Source organism: Neofelis nebulosa, chromosome 8, assembly GCF_028018385.1.
Source record: "Neofelis nebulosa isolate mNeoNeb1 chromosome 8, mNeoNeb1.pri, whole genome shotgun sequence".
Classification (NCBI taxonomy): domain Eukaryota; kingdom Metazoa; phylum Chordata; class Mammalia; order Carnivora; family Felidae; genus Neofelis; species Neofelis nebulosa.
Window position 1 is genome coordinate 118,431,791 of NC_080789.1, and position 20,344 is coordinate 118,452,134.

At 40.8% G+C, this 20,344-nt stretch overlaps 1 protein-coding gene across 2 annotated transcripts in view; it reads right to left on the minus strand.

Moving 5' to 3' along the window:
- Window positions 1-20,344, minus strand: part of APBB1IP (amyloid beta precursor protein binding family B member 1 interacting protein) — a 105,863-nt gene that overhangs the window by 12,336 nt on the left and 73,183 nt on the right. For both annotated transcript variants that reach the window (XM_058681669.1, XM_058681670.1), the window contains exons 8-12: window positions 17,701-17,787; window positions 15,237-15,380; window positions 11,144-11,254; window positions 4,922-5,020; window positions 4,221-4,332 (exon numbers count right to left, since the gene is read on the minus strand). In XM_058681669.1, the coding sequence (XP_058537652.1) occupies window positions 4,221-4,332; window positions 4,922-5,020; window positions 11,144-11,254; window positions 15,237-15,380; window positions 17,701-17,787 (553 nt within the window). The remainder of the gene's footprint in view (window positions 1-4,220; window positions 4,333-4,921; window positions 5,021-11,143; window positions 11,255-15,236; window positions 15,381-17,700; window positions 17,788-20,344) is intronic.

Consider the following 20,344-nt stretch of genomic DNA (forward strand, 5'->3'; position numbering starts at 1 on the left):
TGATTTAATAAGTACTAAAAAAACCCTCTATGGCTCTTCTCTAATAGAAAAATAAAAGCTGCCATTCATCAAGAACGAATTACTTGTTAAGCACTTTGGATACAGAACGTCTCCATGTTTTTCAGTTGGGAAATCATAGCAGAAACACTTCATGATTTCTTTCAGTATCTAGGAGAACAGATACTAAACTAATAATCACAAAGATTATTAATTATGACTGGCTTATAAAGGACAATTCATTGTAGACCCAAGGATAGGAAGGAATTAGCTACATGAAAGAAAAAACGATCACAAACAGAGGTAATAACATCTGTGAATTCCCTAAGAAAAGATGGTGCTTGAGCCTTTGAAGAACTAGGAAGAACAACTGGCCCATGTGACAGGAACAGGAAGACACAGGTGGAGAAAGAGGCAGGAGAGCTGGGCAAGGCTCACATTATACAGGCTTAGTTGGCCTTGCTAAGGATTTGGGACTTTATCTAAGAGCAGTGGGAAGCTTCTGAAAGGCTACCCACAGGGGAGAAATCATATTTACATTTAAAAAGGTGAGTCAAGGAGAGAGAAAAGTCTGCAAATGCAGGGAGTTGAGGTGGAGCACCGCCAGAGGAGGCCAAGTGAAAGATCATGGAAGTTGGGATTTGATGACAATGGAGATGAACAGATCTGGACAGATTTGACCAATATTTAGAGGGTAGAATCAATAGGAATTGGAGGTGATTGGATTTGGGCATGAGTGAGCTTTTCTTCCATGTGTCCTGCATGAGCAATTGGGCAGACGATGGTATTATTTACAAAACTGAGAACAACAGTGGGGGAGCAAGTCTGGAGGGTAAGATGAGGAGTCAGTTTTACAGACATCGAGTCTGATGTATCCAAGTGAAGCCACTGAGCAGACAGCTGGATACATGGTTTTGCAGGTCAGCAGAGAAGTCTGGGTTCGATTTATATATCTGTGGGTGATCAGCACATAGATGGTGCCAGGAGTGGATTTAGACCACTTAGAGGGACTGTCAATGAGAAAAGGGTTAGGATTGATTGACGAGGCTGTGGGCAATTTAAGGTGGGGTAGAAGAGTTAGTAGAAGAGGTTAGAAAAGAGTGACCATAGCAGTTGGGGGTATGATGAGAGGTCTGGAGCATGTGCTATCTTTTTTTTTTTAAGTTTATTTATTTTGAGAGAGAATGCACGTGTGCATGAGTTGGGGAGGGGCAGAGAGGGAGAGAGAGAGAGAGAGAGAGAGAGAGAGACAGAGAGAGAGAGAGGGAGAGAGGAAGACAGAGGATCCGAAGTGGGTTCTGAGCTGAGAGCAGAGAGCCTGATGTGGGGCTCGAACTCACCAACTCTGAGATCATGACCTGAGCTGAGGTCGGACAATAACCGACTGAGCCACCCAGGTGCCCCAAATGTGTACTATCTTGAAAGCCAATAGAGGAGACTGTTTCAAGGAGGATTGTGTTGATGCTGCTGAAAGGTCAGAGAAGAACAGGGGTTTATAATAGTTGCATTTAGCAGCCTAGAGGCCACTGGTGGGATTAGCAAGAGCATTCTCCGTAAGGCATTAGAGGCAGAAGCTTGACTGAAATTGGTGGCAGAGTCAGTGAGGGTAGAGAAGTGGAGGCAGCAAATGTAGTCCACCCTTTAAAACAGTTTGGTTGTTGGGTGGGGCAATAGCTGGAGGGAGGTGTGGAGTCATAGGAGGGTTTTAAAACTTACTTGTTTGTTTGGAGAAGGGAACAATGATAAGGACTCAGTAGAGCAGAAGAGAATGCAGAAGAGGATGGTATAAGAAAGTATCTGTCGAGGCTTTGTCCTGAATTCCCGGCACAGAACTTCTAAAACTTTTGGTATTTCCAAAGTGACTGGGATATCTTTGCTATTCAGTGAACCCCTAGGATCACATCTGAGTTTATGCTAACAAGATGGGTTGGGATGTGGGCTGGTTATCAGAAAGATGAACCAAGTGATTAGAGGGTTGGGGCTTTGGGCTAATCGAACCTCTGGGGAGGGGACTGAAATCAATCATGTGGTCAATAAGAGGACAAAGAAGTTCTGCAGCCAGGACCCTCCTAGACCTTGCACTATGCATGTGTCTCTTCATTTGGCTGGTCCTGATATGTGTCCCTTATGATAAAATTGTAATAATAAGGATAGCACTTTTCTGAGTTCTGTGAGTCATTCTAATCAACCAGAACTAGTGGGAACCCCTGAAATTGTAGCCAGGAGGTCAGATGTGTGGATGACATAGGAAGAAAGGCAGCTTTGTTGGGGACAGTGCCCTTGGTCTGAGCTAACTCCATTGGTGGGTGTCAGAGTACTGCAAAACATCAGCTGGTGTTGGAGTAGGGACCAGGGCATGCATGGAAGGAATGGCCCTTGTTAGGATGTAACAGAATGGATGCGACTAGGATGGGTGCAGACGCAGGTAAGTTGTTGGTTTTAGTGGTGGGGAGTCAAAGGAGTTCCCATTTGATGGTTCCTTTGCTGAGAGTGAAAGATTTTGGGGTTGGAAATCTGAGGAGAGTGAAGAACATCCAAAACAATGAGAAACTAGGAGATTACATTGACTGGAACAGGTTTGCTCAACATTATTGACATTTGGGACTGGAAAATTTTTTGTTGTGTGGGGGCCTATCCTATGTATTGTAGGAGGCAGCATTCCTAGCCTCTACCCATTAGATGTCACTGGCATTTCCCCCAAGGTGTGACAACCAAAAATGTTTCTAGACATTGTCAAATGTTCCCCAGTGGTCAAAGTCATCCCTGGCTGAAGACTGCCAGTCTACAGAAACACAGTGAGATCAATAGGCAGTATTAAGTGTCCAGTTGTGGGTGATATCCAAAGCTCTGTGGTGGAATCACTTGCTTCCTCTTTTTGGTGACCAGCCCCCATCCTAAAGGTACCTACCTACGGGCCTTCACCCATGGGAGTGAGCCAGATATGCCTCCCACAGAGCCCAGGAGTCTTTACTGGAAAGGAAACCAATGACCCTGGGAGAGATGCCCTAGATGGTTTCAGGATGCCTCACCCCAAAGAGTGAAAGGGGAAGCTTGACAGCCAAGAACTTTTAAGTGGTGTTTCACTCTCAAGCTGAAGACTAACAGAATTAGGAAACCCAACTCTCAACCAACCTCAGCAACCCTTTGTTTAGTAACTCAATAAACATTTCCTATGTGCCAGGCTTTTAAGCTCTGGGAACACAATGTGTGCAACATGGTGAAATGGTCCTTTTCCTTTCAAGACTTAAGAGTCTGGTAGAGAAAACAGGCACCAAATGAGTTAATGGATATATAAAATGATTACACATTGTGGTAAGTGCTCTACAGAAAACAGTTTTATTCAGCATAGACACTTCCGGAAACTCATTGTTCACAGAGCAGCCAGGCTGGACACATCTAATGGAAATATTTTTAAATGTTGGGTTAAATCTACCTTATTGCACCTTCCACACTTTTAAGCTGCTTTTACCCTTTGAGCAGCAAAGAATACACATTCTAGCCTTATGTTAGGACTGTTCTTTAACACTGAAAAACAATGACCAGAACTTTTCTGCTGTAAATAGTGCCAGTTCTTTCAACCATTAGTTATCATAAAGACAATGTGTGTGAATTGTAGCTCAGCCACTGACAAGATGCTGGGTACATGCTTCTCCCAGCTTCAGTTTCCTCAGCTGAGGAGCGCAGATGATAATCTATACTTTGCAGGGCTGTTGTAAGAATCAGAGCGATTATATGTAAAGCAATGCATTGTACCCTCTTCATCTCTCAGTGTTCTGTCCTCCTTAAAAATATACGCAAGAAGCTGTTATGTTATTATAGAATGTGATATCCAGGATTGGGTACAAGGCTCTGGCCATGATATCACTGAGCCAAAACACCCGGGAATGATCTCGTCCTTTGGGTGGGCTGTCTGCTGGGTGCTAGTGGAGCTTTGGACAAATATAACCTTTATACTCTGATGAGACACAGTACTCGACCAGCTCACCCTACACTGGTGATCGCCATCCTATCCATGAGCGTATCACGAGAAAAGTGATAGAAGCTTTGCTTAAGAATCACTTCTGAAGAAACAGATCCAGGTGTGTGGAGATCTTGAGCCTGACCATCAGAAGGGAAACGTACACAGTGCCAACAAAGTTCTGTTTTTACAAAATGTGTTGTGTAAGTTTGAACATGAGCTCTGAGCTCTGAACAGGTGTGAGAATTTCTTCCCTGCACGGTACCTGTAGCAGGCGGGGCTGGTGGAACTGCACCGACAGTACTCAGGTTCGTCCGAGAGGCGAGCCCGGCCCTCTCCAGAGCCCGCTGATAGTTATCATAGAGAGTCTTCCCGTACTGGGGAGAGAACACAAAAGAAGCAAGAGAGGAATCCATTTATCCCAGATTCTGCACTTGATTGCAATATACGTCTTGAGACAAAAAAAAAAGTACTTTGTAGCTACTCTTTTCTGGAGTTGTTTTTTTAGTGTAAGGATTCCAACAAAACATCCAGAAATCGTTTATTTTTCACATGTTAAGTAATTTTCCAGATTGGCAGAGTCAGTTAATACTTTCATACCCAGACATTAGAGGAGAGCTTTCGCCACCCGATTTTGAGTACACGAGTCTTCATATAAATCTACCAGTTTCCACATCGTGTTTCTTAATTACACACGACACATGCAAAGCTCTCCAAGAGTAAATGAAGGTCTGAGAAGTCTCATGGGAGAGTAAACCCTGATTCTCAGGTCATTGGAGAGGTCCGTGTTTCTATCACTCCCCACTATTAAAAAAAACCCCAATGGGCAAATAAATGAGATAGTATCTTCAGCTCTGATTCACGGAGAATGGGTCAGCTGTTTCTCAGCAGCACGGAGACTGGACCCACCCAGGTCAGGATGCTGGTATGCAATTCAAGATAGGGTGAGCCCAAATGCTCTCTCACCTTGGCAATCCTTATTCCCATGACCCACTGGTTTAGGGTTCTTGCATCGTCACAGCAGAGATATTTGATATACTGGGACTCCTTCTGAATTTGGGGATGCTAGAAAAAAGTAATTTCAAAGACCATTTATAAACTATTAGCACTTTTCAAAAAAAATTTAAGACTGTAACAATGTTAATTTCCTGATGTGGTGGCAAATTGCTACTGGCAGCAATTTCAGGATTAGAAATAGGGGTATTTTTAGAATGGGCTAAATTTTGAAAGGATTTAAGAGATTTGTGACATGATTTATCATAAGCACTTCTTACTGTATTATCCATAATAATTTTAATTTCTCCTTTTTTTTTTTTTAGCTTTTAAAAGCCTTTGCATATACCATGTCTCCTTTCCCACAAGAAATCTGAATCGTTTCTCCATTTATCAAATAAAGGAACTTCCCTGATGCAATTCTTAAGTCCCAGAATTAATGCTTTGTGACTCCCAACCAGTCCTAGGGATATTTAGGGATATCTCCCCTATCAGAATTCAGGGTTTCACCTTTTCTTAACTGTCATCTCCTACTCATACTGGCCATCTTGGCCTCTGGATGGGTGTCCCAGGGAAGGAATATTCTATTTATTCTCAAGTGGCAATGGCTTGGGGTGTTGCACTAGGGTCCAAGCCCTCCAGGAGCTCATGGTCAGAGACAGCAGTGACACTGGCAGGCATGAAGAGGGGAGAGAGACACTGGTCTCTGGTCACCAGATCACCTGGGCCCCTCTTCCTTAATCCTTGTTGCCTCTGTAATTTCTGTTGTGTGTGTCTGTCTGATAGACTGTGTGCTCCGTGAGGGTGGGGACCATGTCTGCCGTTCACTGCTGAAGACCCCCAGTGCTTAGCAATGGCCTGGCATGTGGTCAGTATTCTGGTTTAGAGGTGGAAATAACTGTTGAAGGAAATAATGAACAAAAGCAAGATTTCCTGTTCAGCCAGAAGTGTCATGGGTACAAGGTGAGGGGCAGGCAACCAAATCTAGATTTTAAGATTTGTGCCATGTGAATTTTCATGGGCCTTTATCATTTTTAATAAGTTTTATTATAGAGAAAAATAATTACAAACATAGCCATCATGTGTGCATGCATGTGTGTGTGTGTGTGTGTGTGAGAGAGAGAGAGAGAGAGACCAACTCTTCTGCCTCCATCTCTCAGAGGAGCTTGTTAATCCTTCTAGGACAGGTAGTGGTGGTGCACATGAAATGGAGTGCTGACAGAGTGGGAAGCCATCCTCAGTGCGGGAAAGGAGTGGAGCTGACCAGTTCCTCTCTAAGGGTATTGCACAGACTACTCCCTTTCACTTTTGCTTCCAGCTTCATCACTGACCTTCAAGGAAATGGCTGTTTTTAAAGCTGATGTAAGCCAGCGACACCGTGCCTTTAACTTCAGTATGAATCTGAGAAGCAACATCTGGACCAGTCACCCTGATGATCTAACAACTCATTGCTGTTATTGCCCAGAAGGGACAACAAGACCCATACAGACTCTTAGGAGCTTGATGAGAGCTTAGTAAGTTTTGGTTTTACAAATGGGAAAACTGAGGCCCAGAGAAGTTACTATATATTTTACCCCATGGTACACTAGAACCTTGGGGGTCTCTTGTCCTATTGCCTAGAATTTCTGTATTTATATTAAGCTATTAGGTCAAAATTCCAAACTTTAAAGATACCACCAAAAAAAAAAAAAATCAGAAATTGTAAAGAATTCCTTCTTTTGGCCCTTTGACCCAGTTGAGGAATGTCCACCTCTATACTTTTATCTTCAAATGGACCATTCCCTTGGTTTAGGTCTTTCAGCCCTCAGAATTTGCATCTGTATCACGAAAAATCATCCTAGGTTTTCCGGGGGTGACAGACACCAGGCTGCCCAATGATGCCTGTAGTTCTCCATTCTGGCAGCAGATGGCAGCATGCACTTTGTATGGCTGCTGCGCATTTCTTCGTTATTGGGGTTCAGTGCTTCCTCATTAATATAACTGTTAGATTTTAGCTTTACAAATGTTACCCCAATGATCGTTCCCGTTGGAGGCCCTTAAAATTGAAAGTATCAACGCGGATAATGTGGCCCAACAGCAAAAACGGATTTGTTACATTAATTAACTGGAAGGTCACACTGATGATAAGTACACTAAGCTGAGGACTTAGTCCCTATATGGAATGTGACATTCCACAAATGCCTGCAGCACTCTCTCCAGCCATAAAATTCACAAAACCAAACCACAGTCCTTGTCTTCCAGCACCAGAAACAAAGCCCCTTAACTTATAACAGTGTTCTTTTTAAAAAAAATTGTTCTTAAATGTTTATTTTTGAGAGAGAGACAAAGTGTGAGCGGGGGAAGGGCAGAGAGAGGGAGACACAGAATGTGAAGCAGGCTCCAGGCTCTGAGCTGTCAGCACAGAGTCCAACATGGGGCTTGAACTCACGAACTCAAGATCATGACCTGAGCCAAAGTCGGACGCTTAACCGACTGAGCCACCCAGGCACCCCATAACAGTATTCTTATTGACGGTCATTTAAGAGGGGCAAACATGGGTCTCTTCGGCAGTTCGCTGTTTATAATTTTTCTTAGAAAGCAGCTGTTATTTTATTTCTGACACATTTAAAAAGTTGACAGCGTTACCTTGGCTTTTGGTGTATTAAAATATTTTTCATTTATTTTTTGGTTCATGGCACGTGAGAGCCAGGTTCCCAAGAGCAGACTTTACATCATGTATGCTTGCAGTCAAATGCACAAATCAGCTGTCTGGGTAGAGGTATCCACTTAAACAGCACAATAAATAATTCTTAAGTATGTTATTTATCCAAATAGAGTAAAATCCAAATAGAGTAAAAGCCATTAAACATAACGGCTTTTGAGCATAAGAAAGAGGCAAGAACTCTTGAACTTGAGTTCTAACAATGGCTCCTCCTATGGTGATGAGACAGGTGTACAGAACTTGGTTCATTCTCTCCAACATTCTCACTGACCTCCTTACACTACACGTACTACAAATGTATACAGGAGACAGCATCCGATGACCTCAAAGGCCTCTTGAAATCCTTAAATTTAATGATTCTAAGATGAGCTAATCTAGTGGGCACGAGGCTCCTTTCTGGCTCTCAGGACATCCTATAGCAAGTAACTGTGCTTGTTTTCCAGTCATGGCTTAGGACCCTGCCAAAGGGTTTACTCCTTAACTGAGCCTTTTGCTGAAAAATTATTTATAAAGGGGTTTAAGGAAAAAATGCTGGTTCAGTACCCCTGGCCAGACTCTTGTGCAACTGGTTTGATTATTCCTGACCATAAACAGAGAGAAGCTCTTGTAGGACATGCTGAAAGGCACACAAAGGTCAGGGCAATTGCAGAACATTACTGTTAAGAGGGATCTTACAGATCCTCTAAAGTGAAGTAACTATGTGTTATAAACAAGAAAACTATGCCAGAGAGGGTAAGTCATTTGTCCAAGACCACAGGGAGTGGGTGAGCTAAGAGCAAAGCACCTACACATTCACCAAATACCTCTGGGTGCTAAGGAATATGTCCCTCATTAATACAGATAAGAGGCTCACACCATAATTAGGAAGTGGTGGCTGGGGGTGTTGTGGAGGAGACATATGTAAAGAAATATATGATTACCCTATGACATGGTGAGTTTCGTAGTAAAAGTTTGAAAACAGAAAATGAGAAAGGCTCATTGGAAGAAGCTATAGAGTACTGTAACACATCTGAGGAACATCTAGAAATTCTGTGTGGCTAACGTCTGGGATCCATGGAAAGAAGAGGCAGAAAATCAGCTCGAGAGAGCCAGAGTCAAGGGCTCATGTCAAACTTGGATCTGGACATTGTCCTCTAGGTATCAGACATTTTAAAAGAGCAGAGTGATACAGGCAGCAACTGGCAGCCGTATGGAAGACGGGCCTGGAGTGACAAGGAAGGACAGACAGAGAGGGCTAGATGAGAGACGTCTCAGATGGAAAATCAGAGTGTGATGATGGATTGGACAAGAAAGGGAACAGGAGGGACTTTTAGGAAGATTTCTCTATTTCTAGCTTGGAAAAGCAGATGGGTATTATGGGTTTAATTGTGTCCCCTGCAAAGATATGCTGCAGTCCTAACTGCTGATACCTGTGATTATAACCTTATTTGTAAATAGGTTCTTTGTAGATGTAATCAAGTTAGGATGGGATCATGCTTGGTTAGGGTGGGCCCTAATCCAATATAACTGGTGTCCCTGTAGGAAGAGAAGAAACACAAACACATACAGAGAGGAGGGCCATGTGATATAGAGGCAGAGATTGGCATTATCCAGCTACAAGCCCAGGAAGGAGTGCCAAAGACTGCTGGAAATTGTCAGAAGCTAGGAGAGAGGCATGGAACACATTTCCCCTCAGAGCCCTCCAAAAGGAACCGACCCTCCTGACAGCTTGATTTTAAACTTCTGGATTCCTGAACTGTGAGAGCTTAAGTTTCCATTATTTTAAGTCAACCAGTTTGTGGCACTTTGTCATGGCAGCCCATCCTTCCCACCCCCGCCCCCCCCCCCGCCCCAAAACTAATACAGCGGGTGATGGTATCATTCATCTTGATAGGGACTGCAGGAAGGAGTTTATGAGGGTGGAGGGAGGGTTGAATCACCATCTGATAGATTATGGTTGAAGTGCCCTCAGTGCAGTTACCTCAAGGGTGGGGCTGGGAGAGAAGGTGAGACTGTCAGCTATAGACTGGGAATTATTAACATACAGATGACAGCTGGAGCTGTGGCTGTGGCTATGACTTCTCAGAGAGAGCACGAGTCTGGTGAGAACAGAATACAGAACCCAGGAGAACATCCCAGAATGTGTGGAAAAAGGAGGAACCCACAGAAATGGAGGAGCAGATGAACAGAGGGGGCTAGGCATAGGGCTAGAAAATGAGGCAGTTATCACCAATGCAAAAGATGCCAGGAGGACCAGAAGCCTGAGGACTGAAACCGCTGACTGTTCATTGGAAACTTTTTAAAAAGTTTTTTTTTAATTTATTTTGAGGGGAGGAGGGGCAGGGAGAGAGAGGGAGAGAGAGAATCCCAAGATGTCAGTGCTGAGCCCAATTTGGGGCTTGATCTCATAACCATGAGATCATGACCTGAGATGAAATCAAGAGTGCAGACTTAACTGATGCACACCTCACTGGGGACTTTAGTAACAGTTACAGCACAGGAGGGAGGAGAAGCCTGCAGAGTGCAAGCTCCACAGAGAAGTTCTTCGTTTTGTTCACTATATCCCAACCTCCCAGAAAGAAGTTGGCTGGAGAGAAATATTTTGGAATGAATGAGTTTTACTGACAGAATGAAAGTTGAGGACATGGAGGACATATTGCTTTCCCAAGAAGTCTGAGTTAAAGGGAAGACAGAAGCAGGCGTTGCTTAAAGGAATGGGGTGGATCAAACTGAGGGAAGTAACTTGGAACCTCCCAAACCAAGGAATATTTGAACGCGTTGTAGCCCAAGAGAAGAATTCTCTGGAGAGAGGTTGAAGATGCTGAAGCAAAACGGAGTCACCGATGGTACGGTCCCAGGGAAGGGCTAATGCTGGAGAGGGACTGGCCTTGGAGGAGGGAGCCTTTTCCTTTGAGGCGCAGAGTTGTGAGGATGATTACTCCATTAGATAAGTTCAGAAGTAAATATGAAGTAAACCAGGGCAACTCAATCCTTCTCTTTTCTGTCTTCTGCAAGTAGAAGGCAAGGTATGCTGAGAAGTTCGTAGATGAGAGACCCTTTGAGAAGAGTATAGACAATGTCTGGGGACAAGGTAGAAGACGAAGTTGAGTGGAAAGCAGGGAAAAGCTACTAAAATCTTCTGTGACTGCAGGAGCTGACACAGTTAGCAAAAAGCAGACTCAAGAACCAGAAGTGAGTGATTTAGCCCAGTTGTATGAGCCCCAAATGTGACACGGCTCTTGAGTAGACTAAGGAAAGGAAGGTGCAGAACTAAAAGAATGTTGACCCTAAATCCTAGCTCTAAGAAGTGACGAAGAAGCCTGGACAGATTCATTTTAAAGTTTTAGAATCAGAAACAGGAATTCAGGGTAGAAATGCTTCCACTTTTCCTATTTCAAAAAAATTATTATGATACACTTGTGGTTAATTATGGGACACTTAACGCTTTTTTCCTTAAAAGGAAATATTAACTCAACTTGTTCACAAATCTAAATCAAGGACTTCGTACAACACACCTTTAAAACAAAGCAGTGGTCAGTCGGTGCTTTGTATTTCATTTTACACTGAATCCCATAGTAAATGTTGACATTTTCAAACTGTATAAAGCATGCCAGATCTCGAGATGTCTGAAAGAGAAGAGAAAAAAAATCACCTTAACTGAGTTGACAGCTAATAAATTTTCAAGGTCGTCCTTGATGGCACAACTAAGGATTACATTTTAGCAGAAAAATATTGAATTTCGGCAACTTGTTTAAGCATCTATCACGTATAAGTCTTCTAAAAGTCAAGACTGCGTTTTAAGAGGTACATGAGCACACCCAAGACGAAACAGTGTTCCACAAACCCAGAAATGGAGCGAAAGATTATACTGCTGTTCTAGCACCTGCGTGTGGACTCTCAGCAGCAGATCTGACGGACTGACCTTGAGTCATTGTTATTGATGCAGTCAAGACGAGGAGACTGACCGTCTAGTCGGAAATTTCATTTTGGCTTTTGCCATTCTAAGTCAGTGATGGATTTCATGATTGAGCATTAAAAAAGAAAAAGCCCTCTTCAGGATAAACAATAAGAGGTAAATTTGATGCTCAGTAAATTAGCACATACTTCATGCACTTCTCCCTGAGAAAAAGGATTCCTTTCATGCTTTCTCGTTAGTGCTGGCGGTGTTGCTATGGAAACAGAAACCTCTCCTCCATGTATAATATGTGTTGTGAGGACTGCAACCTCTAATCTACATATTTGGTTATACTTCCATTACAAATTCGCTCTATTATTGTCTTTTTACCTTCACATTCCATAGTTCTTTACCAGGTTAGTGAATAAAGAATAGAGGGCAGAATTGCTACATCTCAGTGCACAATTAGTCCTTTATATATGGTTGCACGGTTTTTTTTCTTGCAAGGTATTTTCTTCTGGCTTTTCAAAGTCTTGTTTTTTAATTAAAAATATAAAATATATTCATCATAATTTTTAAAAATAATGTATTAGACGTATATATAATAAAATGAAAATCTTCCTCCACACTCTTTTCTCTGGAAGTACCATTGTTAATAGTTTTGAAGTATTCTTCCAAATGCTTCTGGGTGAACATTTATATACATATGTATGCGCAGACACACCCACTTACATACATACACATCCACAAATTGAAAGATATGAATGAAATTTTACTATAAATACTGTTCCATGAATTTGTTTTCTTAACATGGGGTCTTTCTATATGTCAAGACATATATGAATGGATAGATACATCACAGTCATGTAATGGCTGCACAGCATCTCAGTGAATAGGTGCAATGATTTACTTAGCCATTCTACCAAAAATGACTAGAGGTTATTGCAATATTTTGCTCTTTCAAAAAATACTGTGCATCTGAGCAAATATTTCCATGGGACAGATTGCTAGATGTGCAGCTGCCATTTCAAAGGGTATTCCCCTTTATATTTGAATAGATGTTAAATTGTTCCCCAATATGGCTGCACTCATTTATATTCTTACCTCCAGAGCACGACTGTGCCCACTTTTCTTACTCCTGCTAAAATTTGGATATTATCAATATTGTTAATTTTATCAATCCCACAGGAAGAAATATTTCACTTTTTAATTTACATTTCCCTGACTAGTAAGACAGAGCAACTTTTTAATTATTCACTGGCTACTGATATTTCTTTTTCTGTAAATTCTCACTTAATAACCATTGCCATCTTTCTGTGAGTACGTTTGTCTTTTTCTTATTGATTTGTTGAGGTCTTTATATTTTGTGGATAATCATATTTGGTTATACATGCTGAAGTGTACTCTTTGACTCCAGAACTAGTCTTTAACTTCTTCTTTGGTATCTTTGGCTATAAAGAATTTAAAAAAAAAATCTTACACTGTCAAATTTTCTCCTTTATAATTTTGAGCTTCTAGTCTTGCTGAAGGTTTCCCCAACCCTGAATTATGAAAATATTAACCCATGTTTTTTAGAAGAAAATTTAAAAGAAGATATAGATAAAAGAAGATTTAAAAATTTTTTCTAAATAGATTTAATTAACCTAGGATTTAATTTGGAACATGGTATGAGGTAGGAAACTACTTTCTCCCAATGGTGATACAATTATTTCACTGCTATTTATTAAATACCACATTCTTTCCCCATTGCTATAAAATTCTCACTTCAATTTCCCTTATATTATCAGATCTCAGTGTTGATCTGTTTTCTCTACTTGTGCTATAGTTTTCATCTAATGTTTTGACATCTGGGAGGAGGGGTTCTACCTCAATGTTCTTCACATTTTTTTTTTTTTTTTTGGAACAGTATCTCTTTGTGATGAATTTTAGAATCAGTCTGTGAACTTCAAGTCAAAAAATCCTATTGAAATTTTTCTTGGGATTTAATATATAGAAAGTTTTGGGGGGAGATTCATATCTTTTCATCTAGCAACACGGTACATTTCTATGTATTTAGTTCTATTTCAGTTCCTTTATAAAATTTTGTATTTTATGCCATATAGGTCTTGAACATTTCCTGTTGAGTTTATTGTTAGGTATTTTGTATTTTTTGTTTCTACTATGCATTAAATAATTCATTATATTTTAATTAGCATATTATCTGTACAAAAGAAAATAATTTCTTGTTTGGTAAATTTACTTGGTCTAATAGTTTTTCAGTTGAGTGTCTTATATTGTCTGGTAGACAATCATGTCAAGAGTGAATAAAGACAGTTTGGGTCACCTGGGTGGTTGGTTGCTCAGGTTGGTTGCTGACTCTTGATTTTGACTCAGGTCATGATCCCAGGGTCGTGAGATAGAGCCCTGTATCAGACTCCATGCTGAGCATGGAGCCTGCTTAAGATTCTCTCTCTCTCCCTCTGTCCCTCTCCCCAAATTGTGCTCTCTCTCTTTAAAATAAAAAAATTTAAACAAATTAAAAAAAAAAAAAGAATGAATACAGTTTTGCCTCTTCATTTCCAAAAATTCTACTTCTTATTCTTTCTCTTCATTCCTTAGCTCCTTCCTCCATTCCGAGGTTAATGGTAGCAGTGAGAGAAAGTACTCTTGCCCAAAGCCAATGTGTTGTGATAGGTTTATTTATACATCTAATTTACATGTATAGCACTTCCAAAATAATTTCTGTGTCAGCTATTACATCCCAGTGTGGGGCCAGAATGAAGGTGGCATAAATGGGAAGGTATCAGTTCTCTAAGACTGACACTAAGTAGGCCCAGTAGCTGCCCTCCACCAGGCATTACCCATAATGCCTCTCCTGCATTCCCACAGAGATAAGAGAGTCTTCTAACTAGAGGAGCAGATCTGGATATTTCCCATGACTTCACCTGCTTGGGAATGTGGGTCAAGCCTTATTAGAAACCTGCAGTTTGTACATATGCCATTGGGTGGTGCCCTGGATTTGGCAGTGAAGCAAAATGCTTCAGCATACCCCAGCTATAGAGAGCTGAGAAGTATCCTAAAGCTTTTTAATGGTGAACAAAAGATGGAAATGCCCCAAGCCTCTAAAAAAAAAAGGTCTCAGGAAAAGCTAATGGTCATAATGAGAGTCTAAATTCATTTCAAAGATGAGGAATTTATGATATGCTTGTACTTCTGAGGCAATAATCCTGAATCACCAAGTAGAAGTTAAACGATAGCTAAGATCCTCTCTTAAAACAGGCAGGGAAAAGCATATAGCACACCTCAGAGAACAACTTAAATGCTCAGGGAATAAGGGCTACAATCTTGATGTAGATCTGTCAATGCTTATACCTCTATGATTCCAGATAGAAGTTTATATATAGACTATAGAACAAGAGAGTAAATACAGGAGGAAAACGTCCTCAGAAATAGGTATGTAAAGTAGCAAATTACTCTCTAGAAAAGTGCTTCTGCTATAATTTTTGAAACCTGACTTTAAAACAGATAAAATTCTTTGCCTTCAGGAGAAAGCTATGGAAAAATTCAAAAGAACTTCTGTAATTCTGTCAGAATAGGATATGCATTTATATAAACACTGTAGGAACACAAATCTCAGAACAAAGGAGTGTATTTAAATTACTGTCTGAGAATTTCTTCAGTTTCATTTTCATGAAATGATTTTTTGATAAAGTGTATTACTTTATTTTCCTGACCTTAGTCTTTCCTTTGGGTACATAATAAATTCCAGAAGCCCGTAAAAGAAAATAGCGCCTTTTCCAGGATTTCTTTCCGTCTTCTTTCAGATAAAGAGCTCCTTCAAGTTCTGGCACAATGACAGATGTTCCACAGAAACTTTCCTGAAATTGAGATTCCAATTATGGAGAACACGTGAAAAAAAACCACAAATTTTTGTTCACATTTAAACAAACTATGGCAAACTAGCCTTTTAGCCAAACCAGCTAAAAGTCACTTGTCTGTAACTCTGAATGCATACAATTATACTGCATGCTGTTTGCCAAGAGAAAGGAAGGATACCATGGTGGTTGAACCTCAGCTCTTGAGTTAGACTTCAAGGCTTCTCAACCACTTACTTTTGTGACCGTGGGCAAGTCATTAAATCTCAGTTCCTTTGCTTGCAAAAATGGAGTAATAATAGCTCCAACTTCATAAGAAAGGTTATGAGTACAATCTTGGTATACTGTGAAAGTAGAGCATTAAATAAAGGCTATTTCTGTTATTATAAGTTGGTAAATAGAAAAATTATTCCTTTTCCTATAAGTAAAAACAATTACTATTTTACTGCCACTAAACAGAAAAGTTAGAATATATAATCCTTCACATAAACGTGTGTATGTTAATTTATTCTTGGGATAGTTTTCTTATTGAAGAATGAAGAAGGCAGTTATTAACACTATGGTATCAGAAAAGGAGAAGGACAAAGCAAATTCTCTAGGCGTAGATTTTCGAATGTGAAAACTTACATATAATGAAATCATTCTTAGTAAATTTCTTTTAAAAAGCAATTCAGTAAAAGTACAGCATTCTATTCCAGTTCAAATACTCAAACTTACTTTTGGCTTTCTTTTTTGTAACTCTCAACCCCCTTCTACTCCATCTCATAAATGGAGAATAACTTTTAGTTTTGTACCCTGCCAGGAAATGTATATATAGTGGAGCTGGGACACATTTTTGTTCATATTCTCCTCCAATTTAGCTAGTATTAGTTGCCTTGTCAATAATCTCTTCAATCAGATATTTGGCCCAAATTAGAAAGCAGAATAGTGCTGATTTTTCATAGCGTAACATCCTTTGTATTTTCTTTCACATCCAGCCTTTAATGCACCGCTGAAGTCCTAGAACAAGAACTATTCAGGCAACCGTATAAACCAAGGCACAAGCTGTCCCTGAGTTACAGACAGCTGATGATTAAAAACAAATGGCTGTGTCAGGAAACTTCACTCTCCCCTTCCCTGTCAGTTTCCATCACTGCTAGGTACACTCAGAACCTGAATCTCCTTGTTGCTGGGTACCCGGTGCTTTTTCTTCCTCGACACAACCTGGAGTCTGCTAAATGCAGAGATTGTCCCTATTCCCACTGCTATGCCTTCGTGTGAAATACCCACTGTGCTCTTGGCTCCAGAAGCCGGAATTTATAACATGTTTTCAGGACCTTGTGAGTGGCAGAAGGTTCTGATGTCTGCTCCATCTGGTTACGGGCCTGTGAGAATGTGGTGGGGAGAGAAACCTGTGCGGAAGCCTGGCCAGGTCTTGGTGAATAAGAGAAAGGGTGCTAATCAATGTCAGCGAACTGGCTCCAGGTGTGAACATGCGTCCAGAGCTCACCAGGTCATCTGAATCTTCAGAAGAAGCCTCAAAAGAAAAGAAAAGGTCAACACATTTTTGAAGGTGGAGAAAACCTGGGCTGGAACCCTACACAGGTTTTCTTCACCCTCACAGGTGTGTTGACTTTAGATCTCTGCACTCATCTGCATTATGTGCTGGGAGCAGAGCCCTGATTTTTAGCACAGTTACTAGGTGAAAACTCCCTAGGAGTTTCAAAAAAAACCAACCATCAAATAAACTTCTGGAACACGCCTGAATAGTGATAATCACGAACATCTGCGCAGTAATCGACCCAGTGCTTCCATTACCGCCCTGGATCGCTGTAATAATTCAGTATGATCCAGGACATTGAGGTTCTTGGACTTGCTGCATAACATCCGAACCTCAATGGCAGACCCAGACCTTGTGTCAGGTCTCCTAAGTGCAAAGCCCACACTTCCTACCACACCTGGCTACTGAAAGAACATCTTAGAATTCACTGTAAACAAGGTTTGGAAATCCTTACATCTGACTTCTGGGGAGCACTTCAGTAATGAAAAACATGGAATGTTAAGAGACGAGTTTTACGTGGATTCTTAAGTGTTTTAGGCGAGAATCACTAATCCAAGTTCATGAAAGTAAAATATAGTCTAAAGCCATACTTTTAAACAACTGACTCAAACAACCAGTTTAATTATCTAAATAGCTATAATTCAGTAATAATTTGATTTTAAAACCCCAAGTTGAAATTTCAGTGTGTCTCAGATTATCCCATTGTTCTAAGAAGCAAATAATTTAAAAATAGGTACAGTTAACATCCTTCTCTTTTCTTCTACTCTGTAAAATTACACTTACCTCAAGTAAGGATTCCTTGTTCTTAGCATTCATTTTCTCACTTGTTTCCTTCCCTTCTTTTTTTCCTTTGTTATCCAAGTAAAAATTCTAAAGAAAATATTAAGAGATGAGAATCAGTGAGTGTTCATCGCCATGCTAGGGACTCACTGTCTTGCTGTAGAGAGAAGACACACCTATAGGAAAAAGAGTGGGGACCACAGCATATGGTATCTGTCAACCAAGTGCCTTACCGAGGCTTTACCAAGTGCTGATTACTGAGGCGGATGTAAAACCTTCTCTTCCTCCCATTGTGCACAACCAACGAGGAAACAAACATAAGATAGAAAACACTAGCAAAGGTTATGACAACATTTAATTGTTAAATTCCATTGTCTAGAAAACTTGTCAAATGCTGGAAGCGGGGAGACCCTAATGTACTGGAAGAGCCTGGGTCTGGATTGCTGGTGGAACCCGTGCCCCATGTGCTTGTGGAGGTCATGTAGCCTCCCAAGGTCCTGTGGACTAGAGATTCTGGCTGATGAAGAGAAACTTGAAATCTGGATTTTTATAAATTTAGTGACTACTTTAAGTTTTAAAAACCACAGCACAGGGTTTGCTGCTTGGCAACTTCTAAGGACAGACAGAAGCAGAAAGGGAATTTCTGGAAAGGGAACTAGCCTCACAACGGACAGGGAAGACCATGGTTTTAAAGCATTCATGAATGGGTGCATAGTCTCTAAGTGGGGTTTGTATTAACCCATGTATCATACCTTGTTAATACTGAGTATCAATGAGAGGGTTGAGACAAAATGATAAACGAATGTTTCCAAAAAATCATGAGTATCCAAGGGTTATTAATCTTCACATAACCAGTACAGCTGAGGTATCAATATACAAAGTGATTATTATGAGTGACCAGTGTCATAATTAAAACACTGAGGACTTTTATGTGAAAATGTAGAGTTTTGTAAAATAACGCATGAAAAAAATGTATTAAAACTGGAACATATACCTCTGGAGGACAGTGACTGAATTTAGACACAAATGTGTCTAACAAACACAGGAAAAGATGCTCAATATCTGTAAAAATACAAATTAAAACTACAGTGAGATATAACTTCCCATCTGTCAGAATGGCCAAAATTAACAAAACAAGAAACAACAAGTGTTAGTGAGGATGTAGAGAAAAAGGAACACTCATGCACTGTTGGTGGGAATGCAAACTGGTGCAGCTATTCTGGAAAACAGGATGAGGTTCCTCAAAAAGTTAAAAATAGAACTACCCTATGATCCAGGAATCGCATTACTGGGTATTTACCCCAAAAGTACAAAAACACTAATTCAAAAGGATACATGCACCCCTATGGTTATTGCAGCATTATTTACAATAGCCAAACTAGGGAAGCAGCCCAGGTGTCCATCAATAGATAAATGGATAAAGAACACACACACACACACACACACATACACACAAACATACACACACACACACACACACACACACACAGGAATATTACTTAGCCATAAAAAAGAATAAAATCTTGATGTTTGCAACAACAGAGATGGAGCTAGATGGAAACCAATTTGACAATAAATTATATATATATGTATATATATTCTATATATATATACACATATATATAAAAGACTGACAAAAAAAAGAGGTGGAGCTAGAGACCACAATGCTAAGTGAAATAAGTCAGTCAGAGAAAAACAAATACTGTATGATTTCACTCATGTGTGGAATTTAAGAAACAAAACAAACAAGCAAAGGAAAAAAAGAGAGATACAAACCAAAAGACTCTTAACTACAGAGAACAAACTGATGGCTACCAGAGGGCATGTGGGTGTGGGGGGGGGGGAATGAGGGAAATAGGTGATGAGGATTAAGGAATGCACTTTTCATAAGAAGCACTGGGCAATGGGGCGCCTGGGTGGCGCAGTCGGTTAAGCGGCCGACTTCAGCCAGGTCACGATCTCGCGTCTGTGAGTTCGAGCCCCGCGTCGGGCTCTGTGCTGACAGCTCGGAGCCTGGAGCCTGTTTCCAATTCTGTGTCTCCCTCTCTCTCTGCCCCTCCCCCGTTCATGCTCTGTGTCTCTCTGTCCCAAAAATAAATAAAAAACATTGAAAAAAAAAAAAAAAAGCACTGGGCAAGATATGGAATTGTTCAATTACTCACTATATTGTCCACCTGAGACTAACAGAACATTTTTTAAAAAGTTTATTTATTTATTTAGAGAGAGATGAGGGAACGGGAAGAGAGAGAGAGAGACAAAGAATCTGAAGCAGGCTCCACACTTTTAGCACAGAGCCCTATGCAGGGCTTGAAGTCACGAACCGTGAGATCATGACCCGAGCTGAAACCAAGAGGTGGATGCTTAGCCAACTGAGCCACCTAGGCTCCCCAAAATAATGCTGTATGTTAACTATACTGAAATTAAAATGAAAACTAACTTGGGGCACCTGGGTGGCTTAGTCGGTTGAGTGTCCAACTTCAGCTCAGGTCATGATCTCACTGTTTGTGGGTTCGAGCCCCATGTCGGGCTCTGTGCTGACAGTTCAGAGCCTGAAGCCTGCTTCAGATTCTGTCTCCCTCTGTCTCTGCTCCATCCCCCCATCCCCCCGCCACTCACACTCTGTCTCTCTCTCCTTCAAAAATAAATA